The 27,044-nt window shown below is 38.3% G+C and overlaps 1 protein-coding gene across 5 annotated transcripts; it reads right to left on the bottom strand.

Moving 5' to 3' along the window:
• Positions 1–962: 962 nt before the first annotated feature.
• Positions 963–27,040, bottom strand: ppp1r13bb (protein phosphatase 1, regulatory subunit 13Bb). 5 transcript variants are annotated; one of them, XM_028439426.1, is made up of 19 exons: positions 26,641–27,040; positions 26,292–26,417; positions 19,922–20,069; positions 17,991–18,110; positions 16,932–17,002; positions 12,902–13,003; positions 10,490–10,664; positions 9,595–9,794; positions 9,368–9,508; positions 8,651–8,843; positions 8,163–8,291; positions 6,849–6,988; positions 5,768–6,218; positions 3,653–4,404; positions 3,005–3,142; positions 2,711–2,844; positions 2,464–2,630; positions 1,257–1,456; positions 963–1,167 (listed from the first exon to the last, which is right to left on the bottom strand). In XM_028439426.1, the coding sequence occupies exons 2-19, from the start codon at positions 26,298–26,300 to the stop codon at positions 1,126–1,128; spliced, it is 3,312 nt and encodes a 1,103-aa protein (XP_028295227.1). In that variant the 5' UTR covers positions 26,301–26,417; positions 26,641–27,040; the 3' UTR covers positions 963–1,125. The 5 variants fall into 5 exon arrangements, with proteins under 5 accessions (XP_028295227.1, XP_028295225.1, XP_028295226.1 ...); XM_028439424.1 differs by having other exon boundaries at positions 9,344–9,508; positions 26,641–27,039; XM_028439425.1 differs by lacking the exon at positions 26,292–26,417 and having other exon boundaries at positions 9,344–9,508.
• Between the last annotated feature and the right edge of the window lie 4 nt (positions 27,041–27,044).

Raw genomic sequence — 27,044 nt, 5'->3', positions numbered from 1 at the left:
AAGCTCACTTATACTTTATTTATGTTCTTGCCACACAACCAAAAATAATCCTGCATCCAACAGCAAATGAAAAAAAAAAAAAAAAACGCATCTCGTTGCAATGTTTGTGAAATGTAAATGATGACGTAAACAGTCAAAACTCAGTCATCGGTGCAAACAACCCAGACTGGAAAAGTTAGGACCGTGTGTAGCGTGTCCAAAAAATGAAAATGAAAAATAGAATACAATGAAACCTGGAAAACCAGACATGAAACTGGTTTTATTTTGTTAAAACGAAAAATATTCCGTTGTTTTAAAACAGATCAAAACACGTTACTAACTGCTTTTTTAGTAATTGTTTTAAACTTTAAATATCTGGCAACAACTGGATTCTCTGGTGGAAACCTAGAGGTGTTTCCTCTAGTATAAATGTTTTTTTATCTACACAATGTAAGACAAACACATACAGTATGTGACTTAACTGTAGATATTTCGTAGGTTTATTTGGGTTTAATACATTGTATTTATTCAATTTTTACATTTTACACAATGTCCCAACCTTTTAAAATCTGGGGTTGTATTAATTTAATTTTTTTTAACACAGAGGAATTCTTCCAGTAGGCCTGTGTAGATATTATTATACATATTTGTTGTAATTTTTGTTTCCCCCACTTTAAAAGCTCCAAAGAAGGCTGTGTTTGTCTTTGGCGTTTAGCCTTTGGGTCAAAGCATTTTAATCTGGAATAACAATTTATTTCAGGAGACCAAAATACATTTTATCCAATAGCTTTACTGATTAAAATTCAGCAATTTCATATTAACAGATACACGGAGCTCTTTGAGAGGATGGGCTGAGGAACAAACCGCATTCCCAAAAAATATGAAAATAAAAAGTCAAAATAAAAAAAGTGAGACGAGAATATTTAGTGTTTGAGTTGTTTGTTACAAAGCTGGCACTGAACTGGGAGTCGATGGGAAAGCTGGGATGAAGGAAGGTCATGTACAAGACTTTGGAGTGCTTGTGTGTGTCGACGTGTGTGTGTGTGTGAGAGAGAGGGGGAGGAGTTTAGTGTTGGGAAAGGAACGCGGAGCACCAGGCTCTTTGTTTTTTGTTCTCTGCTCTGGGTTTAGCCGTTAGCGTCGATGTTACGCCAGCGAGCGCTGACGGGGTTTGATCCTTGGGCAGAGCTGCAACGACAGAAACACAAGGAAAAGTGACAGTGAAGCAGCGATGATGTAACTGATGACAACACAGCAGGATTAAAAATGTTGGGTACCCCCAGCAGGTTGCGGGGCACGAAGCCCTCGTGGTCCTCCAGCCTGGCCCACCACCACTCCGTCTCACTATCGTCCTGCCGTCGTAGGATGGTGATGGCGTCGCCCTCGCTGAATGACAGCTCGTCGGGATTCTGGGCGTCGTAGTCCCAGAGGGCGTAGACGCACCCTTTGTTCATCACGCCCAACTTCTCCTGAACACCTGCACGAAAAACCAGTCACAGAATTTCAACTTCCAATCAAAAACAGGAGTCGAGCTTGAGTCTATGAACCTCCAGACACTTTTCTCTGAAAACCACATACCCATAACAAATAACATTTTTCTAAGTTTCTACATGACCTACATGTCACATTTTTGTTCAGATTGAAGTAGGACCCTTAGTGGTTACAGATGATGTGAAATTTTGGAAATACATGATACTTAGTGACAATAAATCATGTTTTAAATACAGAAATCTGTAGTCCACCCAAAAAAACCTAGAGATTTACATCAAATATAAAGCCAATTCTCAATAGGGAAGGCTACAAAGGCAGAAATAATTGCTTTCTGTTATGGACATTATATGGACATTAACTACAGCAAGTTTGGTGATATAATAAATATAAGGTTTTTGTAAAAAAAAAAAAAAGTCCAGGCGGAGTCCCACTTTGTTAAAACTCTGCTAAAGTTTTTCACAAGTTTGGGAACAAGTGTGAAACTGTAATGTCAGTCAAATTGATTCCAATCATTATTAGCCTTATGTTTGACCACTAGGTGGTGCAATTTGGCTTGAAATAAACAAATCCATTTTATTCGGTTTCTGCAGTGCCATGCGTAACGCTATTTTTCGTTCCACTCTTTGATGCCGTTCGATATTAATTACAAAGTCTCTAATTAATTAGATACATTTTAATTGAGTCCCACTACTACTTTTATTGTTTAGTTTTCGATGATCACAGATAACTGACAAAAAAAAAACGTTCTAAAATTTAAAAAAATTAAAAGCAAATTGACCCATTTTTTTCTCTCTCTATTTAAAATCAGGCCAAAAAATTACATACACAAATGTACAAATGGTGATTAGTTTAGCAGTTGATTCTATTAATCCTATTTAGCATGTTTGCTACGATTTTAAGACGATTTATAGCCAGTAAAGCCTCTAACAAGGAAAGATGATTAAACATAAATAGTAAACCCTGAAAGAGAATTAAAATCCAGTCCCTCCTCACCGTATAGAAACTGGGAGCATGTGATGAATCCTTCCTCCATTTCTTCACATTTATCTGCAGCCGTCTCTACGTCACTGATGGTGCTGGCAAAGATGGCGGCCCCCGACTCCACCAGCATCCTGCAGAGGAGGACACTGTTGCAGGAGGCTGCACAGTGCAGAGGAGTCCTGATGGAAACGAGCAACACTATCACACTCCACTATAAACTAAACTGTGTTTGTTGTTGTGGTGGTTCAGTTCTACTCACCATCCGTCACTGTCTGCAGCATTAACGTTCACACCAAAATCCAACAGGAACTTGACGATGTGATGATGTCCTGCACACACCGAGTTGTGCAATGGGGTGATGCCCTCATCGTTAGGAGTGCTGGGGTTCTCCACCTGCACAGGGAGCAGGGTTGGGGTAATTGACTTACAGAGGAAAAATAATAATGGTAATTGTAGTAGAAAAAAATGCCGGTCACCGTTATCATAAATGAGTTGTAATTTAACATGGATAATTGAAGACGTAATTGTAATTGACCCCAACCCTGCAACAGACCTCGTAGATGATCCTCTGGACGAGATCAAACTCTCCTTCCAGCGACGCGTCCAGAAGCAGCGCCAGAGGGTTGAACTTTACTCTGAAACCATGACCCGTGCGTTCTGAGTCGGGCTTTTTTAGGTTCGTTCGTTTCTCCTGTTTCAGAGGAAATAGAGGCTCAGTCACACACTCTTTAACGTCCACAAAAAGGCTCAAACCAGGGGTTTTCAATGTGGGGTTGCCTGAAATGTCTAGTAATAATAAAACAATAAATGAATAAAATTGTATTTTTACATAACAAATTCCTTTTTTTTTTAAAGTTAAAATACAATTAAATTTTAGTTTGATTCATAATTTCTAAAATATTTTTTGTTTATTTATCCATTTTACACAATTAGAAAAAACAATACATAACATCACAGATATAGATATACAGTGCAGGAAATGGTAGAAAGCGCACGTATTCTATACTTTCACTTTGTCAAATTTAAATCTAGTTAAAATAAAATGCAGTATAAAAAGATCTGCGCTGAGGTTTATTGTTACATTGTGCACTGATACTGGCTACTCTGTATTTGTAAAATTAAAGAACAAAAAATAAAAAAACTAATTTGATAAAAAAAAAAAAAGGTTGGGAACCACTGGGTTAAACCTCTGATTTCTCACCAGTGGCTGAGCGGTGCCAGGGCTGCTTTCCTCTGGGGTGCTGACCTCTAACACGGGGCTCGGTAAAGATGCGTCTGAGCCTCCTACGCTGTTGTTGTTGTCGTCCTCTGGTCGTTCTGCGTCTGTGGGCGCTGAGGCTCCCGACTCGTTGTCGTTGGTGTCGGTGGACGATGACGATGACGTAGCCTTAGAGCCCAGTTCCTCCTCGCCCGGCGGTGGAGGCAGGAGCGTTTCCCCGAGGTTCCCGTTGTCTGTGTCAGCCAGAGAGTAACCAGGAGGATTAGCCGGTTGGTAGAACGGCGTCCCGTTACCGGCGCCGCCACCACTTCCTGAGCCGCTGACGCCACTGCCCTCGATGCCTCCCGCTAACGTGTTGAACCTCTGGTAGAGAAGCTTCTGGATGTTGGGGCCACTGGGCCCTTCAGGCTCCGTGATGGAGCTGCGTTTCTTCAGAGGTCGAGGAGCGTTGGCCAGCTTCTTCCTCAGCACCTCCAGGTCGGCGTCGCTCTGGTAGCGCAGCGGCGAGTGCACCATGGGCGTTAGCTTGGTGGGGCTGAGCGGGCGTGGGATATTCTCCACACTGGGAGGGACCACCGAAGGCTCCAGGTTCTGGTAGATTTCCTGCTCGTCGAACTCTCCGTCTAACGCGTCCTCACCACCGGGCTGGAGTAGAGGAAACGCTCCTCCTATTGGAGCAAACGGCAGCGGCGAGGGGGGCGTGGAGCTGGAGGGGAGCACGGGCTTCCCATAGACTGGGAGGAAACAGAGGAGTTTTATTTTGAAAGAACATAATTTACAAGAGTTAAACAACTAAAATATAAACAGTAATTCAGGACAACATAAAAAACTATTCAATTTTAAACACAAAATGTGGAAAAAAAAAAAAAAGAAAACTATCCACAGCTTATAAAAAAAAACTTACCACAATAAAGCTCTACTCGTACTGAGTACATGGACTCAATATGATTTACTAGTGAAGTAAAAACAGTCACTAGTACTATTAGTAAGCCTTACTGGCTTTTGGAGATAATGAAACTAACCAAAAGAGCTGGATTTGTTTAATACCTTTCCTCCTTCATTTACAGTAGGTTCACTAGCACGACTAGTGAGATTTTGAGTGTATTACTAGTCTAGTCTAGACTAGACTAGACTAGTAATACACTAGACTAGACAAGATCTTGATGCCCTAGAGCAGGGGTTTCAAACTCATTTTAGTTCAGGGGTCAAATACGGAGCAGTTACTCTTTAATCGGCCGTAGATTTTAAGTAGGAAAATCAGCACTAAAATCTGCACAGCAATTTGAACATTATTGTGCTCTCGTTTGCACTTCTACGTATAAATAAATCATAAAATATCTATGGCACCGATAATATCAAAGCAATCAGTGACAAACATCAGTCCCTGCAGGAACTTCACTTTAATTTTTTTTTAGATTTTGTGACCAATTTTTAAGAATTTGAGTTAAAAATTGACTGCCATCATGTGATATAAGGATGGGAAAAATGTGAGCTCTTCAAATATTGTAGTTTCACTGAATTTGTGTATAATCTTTTATATATCTACAACTGAATTAGCTTGTAATTTCAACAATGATTCGTGGTTTCTCTGACTTTTTTTTAAACTTTCTGCTGTAGGGCCTAAGTGGACCGTCTAAATAGCTAGATTTGGCCCCCGCGACTCAAATTCGACACATGTGTGCCTTAGAGCCTAAGTTGACCTTACTAGTGAAGCAAAAGCCTTTACCTTTACTAGTAAAAAAACATTTCCTATTTACTAGTGCCAGTAGTACACTCAAAATCTCACTAGTAGTAGTAGTAAACTGCTTTTAGTCTATTAGTATCACGAGTGAAGAATGGTACGAGAAGACCTATGCAAATGAAATGTTAGGGATTAGAACCAAATCCAGCTCCCTGATTAGTTGTAATATTTTGGAAAAATCAATGACAAGCCTCAATTTTCTTTTCCCACCTCCCTATTAGCATATAAAGCTTACTAGTAGTACTAGTGACTGTTTTTATTCACTAATAAAGTGTACTCGTGCACTAATAAACCTAACTTGATCACGAGTTGCTTTATTTTGGTAAACTGATGCTCCTACGTGTGTACCAGCTCACCTGCTTTGAGCGCAGGCTTCAGTGGAGCCTTGGGCGCAGCCTGCTGGAGGTACATGTGATAGATGGAGCTGGAGTTCATGGTGGGCGGACCTTTGCGGGGCGACTGAGGCCGCGACCCTCTGTCTGGGATAAAGGGGCGCACTGCCACGGCCGGCGGGGGATCCAGCCGCTCGCTGAGCCCCGGGGGGAAGTGGGGGGCGCTGGGCTGGAAGGTGGGGCTCGGGGGCACCGAGATGCGCTGCTGGATCTGCTGGGATGACGAACCCGTGGTGGAAGGGACGCGGGGCCACACGGGAGGGGGCGGGTTGGGAAGCGGACGCGGAGGTGGAGCTGCGTCTTTGCGGCGCTCCAGCGAGCTGGCTGAGTTTGCTGAGGTGAGATGGGAGCCGTACGGCGGGGGCTGGGGCTTCGTGATGGCAGGAGATGACACCACCAGTTTGGAATCTGGCACCTAGAAAAAAACCAGAATACAACAATTATCATCTTAGAATCTCTACAACGTTCATCATTAAATGGATCAGCCTCTGTTTTTACAAATGTGGCCTAAAAAACACGCATTACTTTGCACCATATTCTTATTCAATAACTTTTAAAAATGGGACCACTTTATCATTTTAGAGCCTGTGTTCCACCATCTTGAAATCACATGATTGATGATGTCACACGGCCCCAATGCCTGTAAACATCCCATTGTTTTCTATTGGAGGGAAGCATTCAGCCTGATTTTTAAATCATTTTGAAGATTTTTCGGTCAAAATTACAACTTGTGGTACTTTTGGTTGCTCTAAATAATCAGGAAAAGATGTCGATATAACCCTATTTTGTTTACCGGAAGAAAACTGTGACCCGAAAAAATCTGTGACCGTAGAGGGCGACAGTTCCAACTCTGCGGTTTAGTAGTAAACAATGAAGCAGAGAAGAATAACTCTCTTAAGGGACCTGTACTTCCCCCCTAAACAGTGTGCTGACACGCTCTGGTGGCTGAAGTTAGCAAATAAATCACGGTTTTAGGCCACATTTGTAAAAACAGTGGAGGATCCCTTTAACACAAGTGGAACAACAACAGAACAGTGGACGTTACCTTCTCTGCACTGGGAGCGACAGGAGAGCCTGAGGGGGGGCTCTTCCCCTGTGTGTCAGACCCTGAGTCTCGTCTATCAGGAGGCTTTAGCGATGTTGTTGATCCAGTTTTACCAACAAGAGGCCAGCCCGTGTCATTAGCTATAGGACACAAACAGGACACAGTGAAACACATGAGAGACACAAAGAGACAAAACATTGCAAACAGCAGCTTTTAGTCATTTCTAATGACAAAATGACATGAAGATGGGCTTAAAGAAGATGACAATGAAAAGCTGACCTTGGTTTGGCTTTAAACGGAGACTCTGTGAGTTTTAGAAGTCAATTGTGTTTGCCAGAATAAGAACTTATAATAAAAACCTCCCGTAATGAAAGCATTGAATTTTATAACGTCCTATACTTGAAAAAACAGATGTCACTTCTCTTAAAAAAAAAAAAAAAAAGTAATCAGTTTTATGGAAACACAACATACCTTTACATCAAATTTTTATTTTATTTAAAATTAATTATTAATGGAAATTAAAATGTAATTAACAAATTAAAATTAAATTATTATAAATAATGAATGACAAATTTAATTAAATTATAAATGGAAAACAAAATAATAATGATATAATTAAATAAAAATAATATAATAATAGTAATACATTTAAAAACAATAATTTCATTCTTTTCAAATAAAATTATACATATTTCAATATGAGAAAAATCCTCACAAGCATGATGAAGATGAAGGTCTTAATTTTAAATACAAACGTAAAACCAAAACAAAGAGAGGACAGATTGATGGAGAAATAATGGTCAGTAAGTCTGTGGCTGTATGTCAGTGATTGCAGGGATGGGTTGGAATCCAGAGTCCTTTTGAGGCGATTCTCAATTTGTTTCCACAAATCAAGTCGGTTTAAAGGCATGTGAAACTTAAATATGGCTGTGAGTGCTGAGCACAAGATGGGAATAATGATGAGGTAAAAAGTAAAGAAACTGCTTGAATGTTTCAGGTTTCATCAGTGATTCTCTCTGTTTTCAGTCTACACTGAAAGATTGTAGCAATCTATTATTAATGTTTATTTAATGTAATGATACATTCATGTGTTCACAGCAGGTCTGATCTAATCCCAATATATCACATGGCTTGTGATTAACAGGATTAGTATTTCTGTCTCTCTTCATTTGAACTAAAAGCTCATCTAATAAATAATTTTGTGATATTTACACAAAAAGTCATTTTTGAAACCAACAAAAAAAGGCAAAACATCCAAAAGTAATAATGGTTAAACTGGGATTTGGATGCACATGCGCAGCACTGCGCACTCACGGGACGTGCCATCAGAGCCAGTGGGGGCCCCGGGGCCCAGGTGGGACTCTGGGAGGGTCGGGACTACTGGATCCACCACGATGTCTAAATCAGACACTTTCCAAGGGCTCGGAGGCTTTCGCACGCCGTCTGCCCCACAACCCCCACACCCCCCAGTGAAACAGAGACGTTACAGAAAAAGACGGGACGGGTGGGAAAAGGGAGGGAAGGACAGTTCACACACCACACAAAAAGAATGAAGTTAGAGGAAGGTTGGAAAAAAAAACAGAGTTCAGTCCAGTAGAGGAAATACAGAAAAACAAGGAAAAGGGAAAGAGAGTTCAGGATATAAACATGCAGGATGTGCTGGGATTAAAACTACATTCAAAGTTTTTCTCCCACGGTTTTTCCTTTTTTTCAATCTTTATCTTTTTTTTAACCTAATATTTGGACTTTCACACCAACATTTAAGGCATTCTGAGGACAAACGTGTAGTAACTCCTTCGTACCTGATTTGGTGCGACCGTGGTTGGCCTGGTTATTCACGCCCAGCGTCTGTGGCTTCAGAGGTTCTGGTGGTAAATTGTAGCCCCCTTCCTGTCGACTCGGTACGGGAACTTGGATGTACGGCCCCACGGCGGCAACACGGCCCAAAGTCCCCGGAGCAGGATGAGGGGAGGGAGGCCCGTTGGCTCTATTTAGCTATAGAGAAGAAAAAAGAAAGAAAGAAAGAGTAGGAGAATAAGAAAGAAAAAGAAGACGACGGTGGAAGAAATAGAAGAAGAATAAAACGTAAACAAGGGAAGTAAAAGAAGAAGAAAAGAAGAAGACAAAGACGGGGAAAGAAAAAGAATACGGAGGAAGAAGAAGAAAAAAGAAGACGGAAGAAGAAAAAGAAGACGGAAGAAGAAAAAGAAGACAAAAAGAAGAAGATGAAAATGGGGGAAGAAAAAGAAGGAGGAAAAGAAGACAAAGACGAAAGAAGAAAAAGAAGGAGGAGGAGGAGGAAAAAGAATAACAAAAGTTTCACATCAACACCTGAAACGATCTTTGTATCCAGAGGGACACAGAGGAAAGTGAAAAAAACTATTTTAAAATGTTTCCAAACTAAAACCTTTAAACCTTATATTGTTTTAGAAAAGCATGAGGAAGTTTTGGAAAAGAAAAGATATTTTGTCGATGTGTTGAGTGCCTAGTCTTACAGGAAGGTTCTCTTTTTGACGTGCCTCAGCTTTTTTCTTGTAGAGACGTTCCCGCAGCTCGCTGATGCGTTTGTCCATCAGCGTCACTTCCATGTTGCGCTTGTTCAGCACCTCCTTCTGCTGCTGCAGCTTGCTGTTCTGCTCCTGGTTCAACTTGTTCCGGATCTGAAATAAATCGGAAACAAACCTTCGTGTCGTCATTGTTTTGTCGTGCCCGTGAGAAACCCTGTGTCATGCCTTCTCCTCGTTACCTGAAGTTCCTGGTAAAGTTTACGGAGCTCCAGGGCAGCCGCGCCCGTCACCTGGCCGCCCAGCGTCGTTTGCACGCCGTTGAGCTTCCCTCGCCGCAGGTCCTCCAACTGCAGACTGAGCTGCTCCACACGCAGCACTGCAGCCTGGAGCTCCGTCTGCTTCTCCTGGAACAAACCGCTGACTTGCTCGATCTCCGCCGCTGCAAGAAATAAAAAAAAAACACAAGGTTTTGTGTAATTTGTGTTAAAAAGGTGAATAAAAATGTGTTATTTTCAAAAGGGATATGGATAGATGGGGGGTTCTACCCTTAACACTGTGTTAAGACTACTGTTCTATTTTTCCCCCAATAGTTTCCAGTTATGTTCCCACAATCCACCTTTTAGAATATGGGACAAAAATATATCAAGGTTTTTATGGCAAAACAAAAAAGCGAGAATTAAATATGACATTATTGCTTCCGAAACACAATAGAGGATTCAGTCAGCAAAGCGACTAAAATCACAACCATGAAGGACACAAGGAATTTCAAAAATCGTGTCTTTAAGAGACAAATTTTTGAACAACTCAAACAGGAATTCAGTTGACCAAATGGTGACTTTTACAAATATTTGCAATTGAGACATTATCTCCAGAAACACAAGGAGTGGAAAAAACTAGAAAAACGTAGAGGAATTAAAAATAGGAACTTGAAGCGAATGTTATACAAATATTATGATAACAAGGATTGGGAGGACACTTTGGCTCCAGGACATAAACTACAAACAGTCCTTCATGAAGGGAATTTGAATGTTTTGAATGAAAAATGTTCTATATAAATAAAAAATATAGTTACATTAGCTATCAAAGGGGGAGGAAACAAAGAGGATGTCTTGTCTGCACGTGTTGTGTACATACACAGGTTTCCATTGATGACCTTGCTGTAGTCCACCTGGCCCCGCATCGCTCTGATCTTCTTCAGTTTGGCCTCCTGGCTCTCCACGCGCTCCTTCAGCCTCTGCAGCTTCTCGCTCTCTGACACGGTCTGCTGCTGACGCCGCTCCTGCTGCTTCAGGTAACGCAGACGCTGCTCCTTCAGGATGTTCACACAGAGACTTTAGATTCAAACACATGCTGCTGCAGATTGTAGTGATGCACCGAAATTTCGGAAATACCGTTTTAAAACAGAAAAATGCTGCTTATCTGGTTTTTGATATTTCTGTTTTGGTTATAAGTCAGTATAACAAAATAATCACACCGGTTATTTATTATTTTGAAACGGAAAAACCACAGAATGAAGGGTACACAGAAACTGCCCAAAAGTGCGTTTTTGGTTTTCGGCCAAAAGACTTTTCTCACCGAAACAAGGCGATCAAAAGAGGATGTTGAAAAGGTCAGCTTCCCGATTCACGGAGCAACTGTATTTCAATACAAACGAGCACTAAAGAGTCTTCTGAAAAGAAGTTTGACAAAGAGCACATAAGTGTGATTTATGTTTCTGTGTCACATCAACACTGTAGTTATGCATCGCTCTCCGTTAACACGGACCCCTACACCGCAACCTGATGCATGGTTGCACATCAGCTACATTCATCCGGTTTCAGAGTGTGCATCTCCAAGAACATATTTGGATAATATTAATAATAATTTGTATAATAATTTTTTTCGAAGCATTTTTGGTTTTGGTCAAGAATTTTCATTTCGGTGCATCCCTAACAGATTGTATGGCAGTGTACGTGTATGATTACTGCTACAATTGAAACATCAGCAAGAATATCAAAGCTGTAAACACAGGCTCTGTGTGGTATTCTCCTACTAAAACTAGGCTAAGTCATTCAACCATGTGCGAGAACTGAAATGCTCTTCTTTGTCACAACGTGCTGAAGTCTAAGGAAAGGGTCAGATGACTTCATCTCGAGCCGACTGAGAAATGCTCCAGTTTGTTTCCTAAAATAAGAAATGACAGCTTTATTAAATGACTGCAGGGCTTGGCGCGAGTCTACTATTCAGACGCCACAACAAAGCCAATCAATAGCGGTTTCTATTGGCTCGTCCACAGCGACCTCCATCTTGCATGAGTGAGCAGCCCCACCATGAGGACAGGCCACTGAACCACTCAGTGCACCACAGATCTACTGAGTGACAGCACAGACAGTCGGGAGTGAAAGCCCAAGTCAAACAACTCGGTCCAGATCCAAATATATGGGACAGAAGGAAGAGGAAATGAACGCAGCTTGTTTTGCACCAACTCTGAATAATAATTCCACAGGATTGTTATGGAGCGTTGGTCATGCTCGAGTTCACACAGCACAGGCTGAGCAAGTGTTCCAATCTGTCAGACTGGACGATCCCGGCACCATGACTCATCGTGCATCTCGTCTCTGTTCTTACGTAACGGTAATTTCATCGCTCGGGTTCTGCCTCAGTCTTTGGGGGAAATACAAACATCAACACTGCGTTTTCCTTCTAATGCGTCAGGTTGGAAAGTATAACTGTGATATCAGTGATATCAACCCTACTAGTGCTCACATTTAGAGCACATCTACTGGTACACTTTACTAGTGAAACAAAAAGAGTCACCAGTACTACTAGTAAGTATTATATGCTAATAATGGGAGATGGAAAAGCTAATTCAATTACAACCAATCAGGGAGCTGGATTTGGTTATAATCCCTCCTACTTCATTTGAATTACATCTACTAGTATTACAAGTGACTCTTTTCACTTTACTAGTACTACTAGTAGACTATAAACAGTCCACTAGTACCACTAGTGAGATTTTGAGTGTACTAGTAGTACTAGTAAACTTTATTTTTTTTACTAGTAAAGGCTTTTGGGTGAATTACTACGAGTAGACTTAACACATGAAAAAACAAAAAATTAAGTTTTGTTTTTGGAGCCAATTATGTGTATTTTTGACATCATTTTGTTTATTTTCTGAGTCGTTTTTTGGATAATATACACTGTATTATGTATTTGTAGTTGTCTTGTGTGTCACTTTTGTGTATCTCTGTTGTCATTTTGTGTTTTATGTCTTTTCTGTTATTGTTTTTAAAGTAATTTATTTTTGTGTATATTCGTTTTCCGTTATTGTGTATGTTTCTGTATGTTTAAATTTGAGTGTTTACTTTGGGGGCCAAACCATACCAGATCGATACACATGTCTGACTCCACCATTGTTTTCCATGACAATGTTTCTCAGTTGAAAATAAAAGCAGCCTACTTTACCCACGTCAACAGGAATAAACATACCAAGTCACCGCATGCCGTTGGCGAATTAGAAACAAATGTAAGAAAACCTTTTCCAAACTATATCTCGGGTGATGTTACCTTTGCAACAAGCATCTGCTGCTGAGCTTCAATTTGTTGCTGTTGCCGTGTTGCCATTTCCTGCAGCTCTGACAGAGTGAGCTCCACACGCTGATTCCCCACCTACACACAAACACACACACACACAGATACACAATAAGCACCCTCCTCACAGTAAAATATAAGTGTCTCATAATAATAATATCATTACAATTTCAGATTAATTTCGAATATGACTGGAACATTGGAGAAGTTAAATTCAAATGACATTAAATCATTGTCTTTTGAATGGATAATGGAACGCTGTCAAGGATTTACCCATATAATTCTGTATTTCCTAGAGGGTCCCTCGTGAATAATATGTAGTTATTAAAATCTTATGTCTGCTATACAAGATTCCAATGAAGTAGAACAATTTTTAAATCCTTTAAAGATGCTGCACAATGAGGTTAATAGACTGGTTTCTTTTCTTTAAATGTGGATAAAGTGTTATTTCCTTTCTAGGGATAAACACTGAAAACAATGAGCAGAAGAACAGATTATTTTTTTAATTATTTGTGGGTAATGTAGCTAAAACCAGCAGAATTTCAAGGGTGAGCTTTGAATCCCATGCAAAAAAACCAAGCAAACCAATGCTTTTGCCATATTAATAAAATCATTAAAAACCTGCCTAGCATTTTTCACATTCTCCTCTTCAGCCCAATTTCCAAAATAAGTGTTTCTCACCTCCTGAAAAAGCCCAAAACCCTGATCTGTTTTTCTGCATATTTCATAATTCCCAAAAAGCAGTTTCTACCAAGTTGAGAGAAGCCTTTGAATAAAACATGCTGAGAGAACACGCTGCTCCAGTAGAAAAGCTTAACGCTGGGTAAAAATGAAGACTTTACAGTTTGCACAGATAATCTGTGAATATTGTGTTTAAAGTAGAGTTGGGGTCAATTACATTTTTCATTTACAATTGCTACGGTCAATTGCAACTCATGTACGATTACAATGACCAGCATTTTTTTTTTTCCAATTACAATTAAAATTGCAATTATTGCTTTTCCCCCTCAAGTAAATGACAATAATGTTCTCAATTACTAAAGTTTAATTACAATTAATCACAACTACTGAGCCTTTAAAACATAAACCCATAAAACATAACCTTCCTCTTGATTTTAAATGTTTTTGCGGCTGATTTTAATATTCGTATTGATTTTTAAGCTGTTGAATGTTTTCTGTTGCACTTTTTGATCATGTAAAGTTGTACTCAATAACTGACTGTACAAATAAATTTGCCTTGCGTTAGCTTTCTGTTGTCATCTCTTATGATAACGGGTCAGTTTTGACCAATGTCTTAAATCAGCTGTAAAATACACTAAAGCATTATCTATCATCTAATATAATTTAAATATTGATAATATTTTTGGTGTGGGCATCTGAGTCTTTTTTCTGTCAGTGTCCCCCTTGAAGTATATATAATTTATTTAATTTCTTTAAATGGTAAAATGATCCTGGACAGAATGGACAGGTAGCAGGAAAAGTTGATATTAAACACATTTTACTAATTGTTAACTACATAAAATGTACATGTAAATTACAGTTTTTATATAATTTACAATTACAAAGTAAAATACCTAAACTCAATATGAATTAAATTATGGTTACAAACATAAAAAAAAAAATTCTAATTACAATTACAGTTATAATTACGTCATAATTGTATTTCATTATCAATTTCGCAATTGCAATTATAATTGACCCAATCCCTGGTTTAAAGTAGAATTAGATGGAGTCTTAACGCTGGGACGTGCTCTCATCCTTTAAAGCTACATGGATCAGACTGGGTTTTCCTTCCTGTCATTTTGATATAATGATGTCTAAGGAGACTGTGGGAGAAGGGGGGAGGGAGACCAGGTGACGTGATGGAGGCTGAGATGTGAGCAAGACGAGACTGGCACGCACAGAACGCCAAGCACAGTCAGTGCGTTTAGCACGATTCACTCGAGGGAGACACGGCCACGAGAGCAGGAGGAAAACCTGAGCGTGAGACGCATCCCAGGAATCCAACATATCAGTCACATGATGGTGCAAAAAGTCTTTTAGTCACAATTTTAAAATATAACAAGTCTTTAGAAATCACTGTGAAGATTTTCTACTTGGATTTAGATTAGGAGACTTTCAGGTTCAGCACGCACAACAACACTACGAGACGTGTCCTCATTCCAGGGTTACTTCAATTACAACTAAATTACACTTATGTTTACGTTCCTTATTGCTGAAGTTCCATTACAATTAATTGTAAAATAATGAATCCCATAAAATGTAATGTTCCTCTTGTGTTAACAAAAAAAGCAACTTCCATCACAGTAGGGGCCACAAATTCTTAACATTCATTCACGTCACTGTTTAGAATGAGGATCAATCTGAGCATTAATATAATATAAAAGACAACAAAGGGTTTGAGTGTCTGTCTGTTGTTTTGTGTGCTTTTCTGTCATTTTTGTATATTTCTCCTGTCATTTAATGTGTTGTTGTTGTTTTGTGTGTTTTTGGAGTCATTTTGCACATTTTTCTTGTTGTTTTGTCATACTGTATAGTTTTGTTGTTTGGTATGTTATTTTTTAATTCATTTGTCGTCATCTTATGTGTTTTTTGTTGTCCTTTTTGCGTATTTTCCTAGTCATTTTTTTTGGTATTTCTTTTTGTCATTTGTGTTTGGGGGCCACACAAAATTAGACTGAGGGCCCAACACTAAAAACATTCATATATCATCCAATTTGTTCTTTAGCTCTTGGTTTCCTTGTTAGGCTTCCTTATCCATGAAAACATTGGTATTAATATTTTTGGTGTGGGCGTCTGAGCCTTTTTTGTCTTTTTTTTAAAATGGTAAAATGGATCATTAAGAGAACTGACAGGTAAATTTGATATGAGACTTATTCTAATAATTGCCATAGAACTGTAACATGGTTCTCCAGTTTTTGCGTTTAATTAAATTGTAACTGAAATTTTTTTAATAAAAATTCCATACCAATTGCAATGTTAATTATCTGAACTAAATTACATTTGCAACATATTTTTTCCATATCCAATTATAATTGTCATAATTGTAACTAATTATCAATTACGCCATTATAATTATAATTGATTCCAATTAATTCATAAAAATTATTTTCTACGTTGAGTAATCTGTTTAAACCAAAGCAGCAGATTATCAAAGACACAGACGTGAAGAAAATGGAAATCTTAACACCGTCACTGAGCTGTCATCAGTCGTTACTGTTATTATTAATAATATTAATAATGATAATTAAAGGTCTGTGCTTGTTGGAGCTTTCCCTGGAGGCTCCTCTGTTCTTTAAGAAGCGCAATCACACTCAGATGAAGATCAGCTCAGCTCGTTGGAGAGAGAAAGCCTCTGGGATTTGAGCAACAGCCCGTAACAAACCCAAAGCATTGATCCTCTTAGGGGCCGTTATTTCATCATCCAACAGATCCATGGATATAATCCTCTAATTCAGACACGCAACAATAAATACAACCCTTTTCAGATACTTGTGTGCAATCCTTAGATATCGTGACTTCATCCACACAAAAAAAGCGAAAGCTCCAGAGTCCTCCTCTGAAAACAAAAACCACTAACCTCCATGCCTCAGTGAGCTAGGCTCCTCCCACAACCCTGAAGGTTAAATTAGCTACGTTTCCTTGACTGCAACGCATTCTTTTTGTAAAATCTGGGACACACGGTGGAGCCTCAGGGCTGCTCTTAATATTGGAGTCATCAACATGTCTATGTGCACGTATCGCAGCGTAGACAACACAGACTGTAAAGGAATTCTATTTTCCCTTAGACAACATTTACTTTACTACCCACTGTTCAAAGGGTGATACAAATATGGCATAAAGCCTCCAAAGAAAGCACAGACAACAATGTTCTCCAAAAGAATGAAATCGTACAGGTTACATTATTTATTATTATTATTATTATTACAGGCTAACACCCTGACAGGTGACAGAGAATACGTTGCATTATTTGAACAATATCTAGGCACTGCTGCTAAAGACGTACCCCGTTTTCATTGTGCTTCTCTGCAGGATTCCCACTTCTGCGGTTCGTTTGATCCTGAGATTGCTGACTTCCTGCAAAAAAAAAAAAAAAGACTAAAATCATCAGAAACTTTCACAAAAACATACATATATACCAGTAAGCCACAACAAAGTAACCACTGGTAAAGGAAATAAGAGTAGTTATTCAACACGTGTCCAAATGTGATGGTTGGATAACAGCGTTTAATTATCATTATTATTATTATTTTATTTTATTTGCTTTACATATACACATAATGAAATGAAGAGTTCACGTCGGGGGTATACAGAGATATCATTTTTAAACCTATTTTGGTTTTAGTTTTCTGACAAGATTTTGGTTTTTCTTAATCTTTTTTAAATTAGTAGAATTCTTTTCACTTTAATTGTTAATTTAGTCAACTTTAGTAAAATTTAGGTGATTAAAATTTCAACTTAGTTGACAAAATGATTAAACAATAATAAAATGATTAATGTTTACGTTTATTATTACAAGTAATCTCCGACCAGGAACATAAATTCATATCACCTCATTTAACATCATGTACGCCCTTTTTACATGAAGTCACAATGTGCATCGGATTTATTTTGAAAAACTTGAGTTTGTCACGTGTTTAAGAGGTAAAAACAAAAAATATGGCAAAATGAATTGAAAACCAAATATATACAGTAGATGACTATTGTTACTTAAATGTGAACACACCACAAGACTTTAGGACAATCTGGATGAAAACTAAATTAATGTCGTTAATACTCAAATTCAAACACCAGATCCAAATAAAATAATGTCAAGGTTACAAATAAATTTAGCCATTCATTTTGGATTGTTCATTTTAACGTCATAAACATGTTTTTTTTTTAAAGAAATTCTACTAAGTTTTAAAGCAAAAATGTTAAACTGAAGTTGAGGATGTGAATGTGGAAAATCATTCTGTAAATATCACAAAGTGCAGCGAGAGAAAAAGCTAAATATTTGCTGGCTCCTCAGATGTAACAATGAGTTTAGATCTGTATAGCGAGTGTCTAACTTCTTCTGCCGCACCTTGGTCACTGCTTTCAGTCGGTGAGTCTTCGTGTCGAAGAAAGAACTTGACCTCTTGTTTCCTGGGTCCCCATTTCTGTAGGTGTTCATACATCATGTGCTCGAATGGGATGGCTCGCTCTGAGAGGAACAAAGAAGAGAGTGCAGTCGTATTATTATCTACAGTATTGAGTCAGTTTCAGGTTTTATCTCATACCCACTAATCATAAAGATAATAACTTGTGTTCTTGTGTAAGCCAGGAGAGTCAAACTCATTTTTAGTTCAGAGGCCAAATACAGAGCAGTCTGATCTCAAGTGTGCCACAGAATTTATGTAAGAAAACAAGTAATTTCAACATTATTGGGTCCTAGTTTTCACTTCTTCATATACATAAAATACAAAATGTGTAAGAAGCCGACCATATCAATGCAATAAGTGATAAATATCAGTCCCCATAGGATCTCCACTTTAAATTTCCTAGATTTTGTGAGCAATTTTTATTTAATTAAGGGAAATATAATGTCTTAAGTAGTAGAAAATGTAAGGATTTTGTAAGAATTTTGAGTTTTTTCTACTATTTAACCTTATAAAAGACTGCAATCATGTGATACACACACCGGGAAAACTGTGAGCATCTGCAAATATTGCTGAGTTTCATTTACACAATGATTCATGTTTTCTCTGTCATTTTTACTTCCTCCTGTGGACCAAATTGGATGCTCCAAAGAGCCAGGATTTGGCCCCCGGGCCATGAGTTTGACACATGTGGTGTAAGCTGTAGGTCATTTAAATGAACTTGGAACATGAACAACCATCCACATGCTGACTATGTACCCTGAGAATATAATCAGACACAGACCACCTGATGAGGAGCCCACTGAGTCTGATCCAAACCAATGCCTGCTGAACGTGTGAAGCTTAATATAAGAGATACGAAGGTTTCATGCATCATCACAATGTGACACAATTGCATAACATGAGTTATTAATGCCCTGAGTGTGAAGTGAGCCCTTGGTGAAAAACGCTGATGACTCTGGGTGTGTCAGCACATTGAGCACAGTGAGACAGACAGAGAGAGAGAGAGATCAGTGTGGATAGTGAGGTAGACTCTGCTCCATAATACTTTTTAGACAATTACACAATCTGAATGTAATTAACACAATAGGAATCCTTTTATGATACATGTGTTTTTAACTTGTTATGTGGACACATGATCTTTCATTATTACAGTAATTTTGTGTACATTTTGTTCTTATTGTGTATTGCTGTTTTTTTCTTGTTTGGAGAAATGTTTGCGTATTTTTGTGGTCATTTTGTATATTTTTCTTTTTTTTCTGTGTTTTTGAAGTAATTTTGTATATTTTTCCATTTTTTGTGTATATTTGTTTGTTTTTGTAGTTATTTGGTATATCATTGCTATTTGTCCATTTTCTTGTAATTTTGAGTGTTTTTGTTGTTGTGTTGTATATTTCTTTGTCTTATCGTTTAGTTTTGTTGTGGTTTTGTTTATTTTTCTGTCCTATTTGTATATTTTGGCTCTGTGTTTTTTTTCCTTTTCGTTCCGTGTGTTTTTGTTTTCATTTTGCATACTTTTTTCTCTAATTGTGTATTGTTGTTTGGAGACACGTTTGTGTATTTGTCATCATTTTGTATATTTTTCTTTCATTCTCTGTTTTTTGAGTCACTTTGTTGTGCATATTTTTAGTCATTTGGTGTGTTTTTGTTGTGTGTTATATATTTTATATCATTTAGTTTATTTGTGTTGTAGTTTAGTTTTGTTTTTTTGTCCCATTACATATTTTTGTTCTGTGGATTTTACTTTTTTTTGTTTTTTTCTTCTATTTTTCTGTCATTTTGTGCATACAATAAAGGGATTAAAGGCTACTGTGCATCACCCTCTACATCTACTATCGACACAAAGAGGAGAAAGGAGAAAAGGAACACATCTTACCGTTGCCTCTCCACACCTCAGCCAGGTGACAGCCACTCTCTCCGGGTTCTTTGCAGAACTCGACCACATCCCGGCACGTCGTCTCAGGAGTGATGGGCACCTCGGAGACGCTCTGTTCCTGGTCACTGAGGTAAACTGTCAAGATCATCTGGAGATGAGAAAAAAATGCAAAAATTAATCAACTGTTAGTAATTAACACAGAAAAGCAGCTCATGATTTAGAGACATTAGAACAAACACAATGTAGATAGAATAGGTTTATTTTGGGAATTATTACATATTTATTGATAGAATTTAATGCTCGAATTAAAAAAAAAATCAAAAAATAATAAAGCACATTAATAGCTACAATTAAAATATCTAATGATTTAAAAATTTTGCTTTCACCAAGCATGGCTTTCATGTTTAAACTGCTCATTCTCGTGCCTGTGGCTGCCACGGTTCTGTTTATGACGAATGTGAAAAAGACAAGCACAGATTTGACGAGAATGTGAAAAAGTCGCAACGCATGCCCTCACATGCTTGTGCCCTTAAAAATAAAATAAATGTGTTGCTGCATGTATAAACACTGTGAAAATGTAACACCACAAACACTGCATGCACACTTCAGCTTTTTTAGGTAAGTAGTTCTCTGAGTAAATAAAGTTTTGTCACCATCACGACACTTGTACATACTGCGTCTTTAATCCAAGACAAAATAATAATCTTACCTGTGATTTTACAAAAAATTATTCAGAATTAAAGTTAAATCCTTTTTAAAAAGATGAAAAATCACCTTGTGAACACAAAATAAAAGTAAAATAGTACTTATGTGAACTTCGATGTTGTAGCTGAAAAGAAAAGGTTTGTTTTGTGTTTTTTAGACCACTGTCCAATCAGAAACCTTCCCAACCCACAGACGTAATGCAGAATTAAAGTCGAATAAACGTGTTTTCATCCAAACCTCAATTCGGAATTACTATTTCCATGTAAACACGAAGCAGAACACTTTAATTCCAAATTATTTAATTCTGAATTTAAAAAAAAAAAAAAAACATCATACTGTATAACCGTGGCTAGTGAATGACTCTTCAAAAAACATCCTTTACTTCCTGCCATTGTCAGAGTACATTATCATCAATTACAGCATCCGTCAGTAAACCCATGCTGTCATATAATATCCAGCTTTAGTCACTATCTATAGATGTATCATTTTTTTTCAAGACGAGGTGACTCATCCTTTGTAACGATGCAGCTGTGTGATTCATTAACACTTTTATGCAGCCAACGAAATCAACCACTGGTGGACTTAGAAAGACTGATCTCTCTAGAAATAAGAGCCAATTTTAGGAGCCTTTTAATTCTGTTTTATTTATAAATTTAGAGAAACTCAGAGAGAGAGCTGAAAAGATGGATAATTACAAAGTTGGTGCTATGGTAACTAAAAAAACTTTCCATCAACAGCACTGTGCCCACATCCAAGAGATGCCAAATCACAAAGTCTAGAAACTACCAGTAAGTGACAACTGGAGACATACGAACCGCCCGCACTAAGTTGCGTCTGCCCATGATTTTGGCTCTTTTGGCCGCTCTTCGTTTCTTCCTGTTCTCCTTTTTTGAAAGCCGGTGATGCTCCTTTGCCCAGACAGACTTCTCCTTTGAGAGGCTGACAAGGCCACGCAACACCAGAGCAGCAAACCTCTTCATTATAGTGTCGAGAATTAATCGTTACGCAATTCCGAGCAGAGAGACCGCCAAAGCTGGCAATGTTGGAAGCAAAAAAAAAAAGTGCTGCAAAGGATTCTTGGAAGGACGGTATATATCTTGGCTGGATGTGCAAGATAGAGAGAGCTAGTGCAAAACTAAGAGCCAAAAGAGAAAGAGAGAGAAGAAGAAGAAGACCGAGAGATAGAGTGAAGTCACGTGTTGATGGAGGAAAGAGTGGACGAGTTGCCGGCAGTTAGAACACGAATGGAATGACTACCAAGTATTAACATCAGCTTGGTCACAGTGTTGACCTGCAGGCATGTCAGCATACCGTTATACATTCACTACATTAGTGACCATGCTAACACTATATCTATCTACTAGAATGGCCAGATTTTGACTTCCAAAATAGAGGACTCTTGGGTTGACCTCGATATACTCAATGTTTTATTGAATCTACCTTAAAACTGAAAAATACAACATAGTAGATACTAGATAGCTGATAACTTGTTATTGTCCATAAGGCTTAAAAAGCAGAAAAATCCATGTAGACACGTAAAGACCAGCTACACAAAAGCTGAACAACATTTATTCATCCAGAAATTGAACTTTTCGACAAAACAAAATTGGCATCTTAATGATTCCGTCACGTGTTCGTAAAGTCACCGTAATGACATGATACTGACTCTAAGGCAGGGGTCCCCAATCCTGGTCGTCAAGGGTCACTATCCAGCATGTTTTAGATGTTTCCCTCTTCCAACACACCTGATTGAAATGACCAGGATCGTTATCAGGCTTCTGCAGAGCTTGATGATGAGTTAATCATTTCAATCAGGTGTGTTGGAAGAGGGAAACATCTAAAACATGCTGGATAGTGACCCTTGAGGACCAGGATTGGGGACCCCTGCTCTAAGGGGTAACTCCTTAGCATTAAAAAAACTCCTGGAATTTCTCAGAAAGTGCAAATATTACCAGAGTTACGGTCTTTTAAAATAACATCTGCCTGAGATGCATTCAGGGCTCCTTGGAAACCAGGACATTTTCACCAGTATTTAAAATCTGGGCAGACGTCACGTTTAAGACATGAAAAGCACATGTCCGGGTAGAACCGGGCATATGGGTCACCCTATATCTACTGAACATATCAAACTGTTTCTCACTACAGTAAGCGTCACCATGGCGATCATTTTATCTGCGTGTAGGTCGAGGATTAGTCTCTCTAATTACATTTACAACACTCAAACGCATCAAGCGCCTAGGTGTGTCCCAAAACCACTTTTTCACTTCCGATACGTCACCGATTTTGATCTGATATCTGCATCAATCATAGATAGTTCCATTAATAATTTTGTAGTGTAGAATGTTAGAAAAGAGAATAGTCAGCAACAATACGTATGAGAAAAACTGACCCATGCAGTAATTACAGCCAGTTCTTTTTGTCTTCTTTTTGAATATGTTATGGTTTCATTTATTCTGACAAAAGTTCTTCAGGAAATTTATTTTCATCTCCTGATATGTTTCCACTGTCAACTGCCAGTCTTCTTCAGAGGTGCCTGCTGATTGCTTTGATGTTTCCATGACTTCCATGTAATTACAGAATTGATGCCTGAGGGGAAATTGGGTGATATTATTGCTGCTCTCATAAATCTTAATATGACATGATTAAGATTAATATTTATAAAGGAGCAGTCAGAATAATCCATGTCAGTAGAACTTATATCTACCTTTTAATTGTAGCTTACATGTGGTTGTAAATTCAAAAAACATTTTGACATATGGTTTCCTCACAGGAGTAAAAGTAAAAAACTACTATTTTCTGGAAAAAAATGACAAAATATTTTTTTAAATCTGAATTAAAAAAAATTGTTAAAAACATGGAATTTAGGGGGGAAAAAAAAGGATTTTATAGGGAAATATACAAAGACAAAAAACCAAAAACCAAGGTTATGTTTATTTTTCTGTAAGTCGTGCTCTGTCCAGTCCCACCATGTGAGATTAATACCACGCGACAATCCACTCAGCTCAAAAGTTCCTCGTAACAACAACAGAACATGCATTAGTGGACGACGCAACCCCACAGCGTCTCATTGGCTGCCGTGGTCACACGAGAACACATTATTATAGGGCAGCCTCTCTGCTCCACTGATCGCTTGTTTGTGCCACGGGGTACAACTGTCCACAGAGGGAGTCAAGCACTGCAGCAAATATGGACCTGCTACTGTTACTTCCATGGATGCTGATAAATACTGAAAAACATTGTGCCTGTACTTGTTTAAAAGCACTTAATCAGTTAAATGAAGAAAAAAATCCTCTAGAACTGATTCTTCTTCATTTACAATATGACCACGGTTTTGTGAACCTACTGTAAACAAATCCACCTTTAGAGTTCAGGTTCTCTGCAGTAATCACAGTTTACCACAGCAGCAGCAGCAATGCGTTCTCAGCATTTCAGATAACAAAAGATATCCCAACAAAGCAAACTCCACTGGAACTGCCATACAGGTTATTCTATTCTGTGCGACACAAGCCCCAGCTCACACAAAACCAACAACTGCAAGAGCAGAATGAAACCAGTCAGCCACTTGTTTCATTTACATTGAAGCAAAACTGCAACAATAGCTTTAGGTGCACCCTATCAGTTTCACTGTCTCACAACACAAAACAGGCATCATAAATATCACCAGTTGTAAACCAAATACGGAGCTCTTTAAGTGTGCAAGTGGTCATGCATTTACATTTTTATTTTATTTTTGAAAGCGCCTACAACAGCGTATACGGCCACATTAAAATTAAAATAAAAATCTGGGCACTACAAGATTAAAATTGTAATATTTCAAGAATAGAGTTGTAATTTTATGAAAAATAAAGTCATACCTTAATGAAATCGTAATTTTATGAGATTAAAGTCATAATAGTTCAAGATTAAAGTCGCAATCTTTCAAGAATAAAGTTGTAATTTTACGAGAATACATTTGTCTTAACAAAATCGCAATTTTATTAGATTAAAGTCAAAATATTTCAAGATTAAAATTGTAATATTTTGAGATTAAAGTCGCAATATTTCAAGAATAAAGTTGTAAATTTATAAGAATAATTTAGTCTCTTAATAATAAAAAAGAATTTAGGAAATAAACTCAAACTACAATTATTGTGATAAACGTAGAAGGTTCGCTGATAAAGTAAGATTTAGATTATTTTACAGCTACAGCATTGATTCCTTGAAAGATTTTTTGTGGTCTCCAAGGTAGAAATGCCGAGTCAGCTGCTAAAACTAATGCTGCACAAGAGCTGAAAATGCAGGTTTTTCCTGCTTTTTAAACAGTGACCAATCAGAAGTTTCACCTATGGGCCTGTTTAGTGTCTATCTTGTGCACTTCCTTTAAATTTGTAAATTGAATTAAAATAATAGCTTAATAAAAAAAATAAACATGGACCTGTTAGTGAAAGGTGTACTTCGTAAATGTACCTTTTCAAAGTGAGAACTCATACTGTTCTTTTCACACTCAGGAATCTCACTTGTCTCATCAATAATAATGATACATTTCATTAGACATTTTACAGTTGTTAAAACAATTAAACAAATAAAAAAAAGAAACTAACAATAATGAAGATAAATACAGAAAAAAATACATAATCACAATTTAAAAGCTTCGGAGAAGGCATGTGGAAGCAGAGGAGCCTGTCACTCTGATACTGCTTCTCTCATCGGTTTTACAAAAGTGCTTGAATATGTGCATCATTCCCGAGTAGAGTCCAAACTCCACCCGCTGGAGACCCAGGTAGTCTGTGTTTTCATGCACCAGGGGTCACCTGTGTGGAAGCGAGGGGACTGACTCGCTTCAATCCTGCTGCAGCTGCCGCATCGGTTTATAAAATGAAGCGGCTATCTACACGTAGCCATATGGACAACCCCCAGTGCTATTCGTACGTGGCCTATGACATTACCGGAAGTCATGTGACCATTCCGTGCAAGAAATTCAAATAAACTTCAGAAGGTTAGGGTTAGTTAGTCCATAACGTAGTTTAGAAATCTAGGTATTAATAGCCAACAGAAGTACGTAACCCACCCATCACGTCATATAAAGTGGCCAATGAGGGGCGCTACAAACAGATAGAATGTCGGTATATTGAATCGGCTAGGTAAGGATAGCCACTGCCTTTTTTAAAAGTGCTCGGATCGGCCAAAAGTGGCTTCAGCGGACGTCCCTGGTCCTTCCTCGAGTCCGAATATGTGTAATATTAATAATATAAACACTATTAAAACACTAAGGATCTCTGGAATAAAATTAGAAATGCTGTTAGGTTGGAAATATCAACAGAGTGAACGAGTTTGTTTACGTTTACATCCCTCTGACCTATGACTCCATGTGCAGTTCCAGAGTGTGAAAATGATTATTAGCAAACCTTTGATTACAATCACAACATTGTATTTTCAGAAATTTCGACATTAATCTCAACATTATATTTCAACTTTGTTCAATAAATTTCTACTTTATTCTCAAAATTTTAACTTTATTCTTGATTTGCCCAACATTATTTTCTTTATCAAAACGGGCCCTAATCAGCTTCCGTATGATTAGGAACAATGTACGAAAAATAATTCTTACTTTGTTATATGTGATTGTGATCAAAGCAAAGACAGGCATTGTATTTATTCAGAATGAATTCATACTAATGACACTCACAGGCATCATACTGGCAGCTGTGGAGGATCAAATCCAGCGCACATCGGCAGATCACCGATTATCTCTGGTGACGAGAGCCGCCTCACAGGGTATGAGCTGTGATAAACGTGACAACCAACTGGGCCTCTGTCAAGAATAAGATCATGTATTGATGTGATAGTTAGTTCACGGTGTGTAAAAAATGACAGGATAATCATCATGGTAAAACAACAAACACATTTAAATGGCTCAGGAGCGGCTCTGTGTGGCTGCTGCTACAAAGAAGCTGATCGGTAATAATCAGTTAGTAAAACAATTAGCAAATGGCTAATGCTAACACAATATAACTAATAATATAACATGGACTTACCGCTGTCAGAGTGTATTCATTATTCCAGTGTGAGATTGTCAACTATGTTGAAGTTGAAGGTGCCAAGTCAAACCGAGCCAGCTGTCAGCCTCTCGGCTAGCGCTAGCTAGCTGTGTTAGCTTGTGCCAGTGACGGCTAAAGGACGGTACGTTGCTCGCTCTTTCCACTTTCCTCCGTCCTTTGGTTCGCAATAGCCGCACATCGACACAATCTGTCGACTAATGGAGTTTCACGCAACGGAAAATGAGTAAACGTCCACCAGAATCGGATGACTCGCTTGTTTAGGGGCGATGTGGTTCATCGTTAGCGGATTAGCTCGGCTAGTTGTCGAAAATACACATAGCTGGAATCCAGTTGTTGACGCTCAGAGGGGCGGGGCCTGCGTCGCAACGCAGGGAGTCACG

Source organism: Gouania willdenowi, chromosome 24, assembly GCF_900634775.1.
Source record: "Gouania willdenowi chromosome 24, fGouWil2.1, whole genome shotgun sequence".
In the NCBI taxonomy this organism is placed as follows: domain Eukaryota; kingdom Metazoa; phylum Chordata; class Actinopteri; order Blenniiformes; family Gobiesocidae; genus Gouania; species Gouania willdenowi.
The sequence above is the reverse complement of the archived record's forward strand: the minus strand, read 5'-3'. Positions and strand labels throughout refer to the sequence as shown.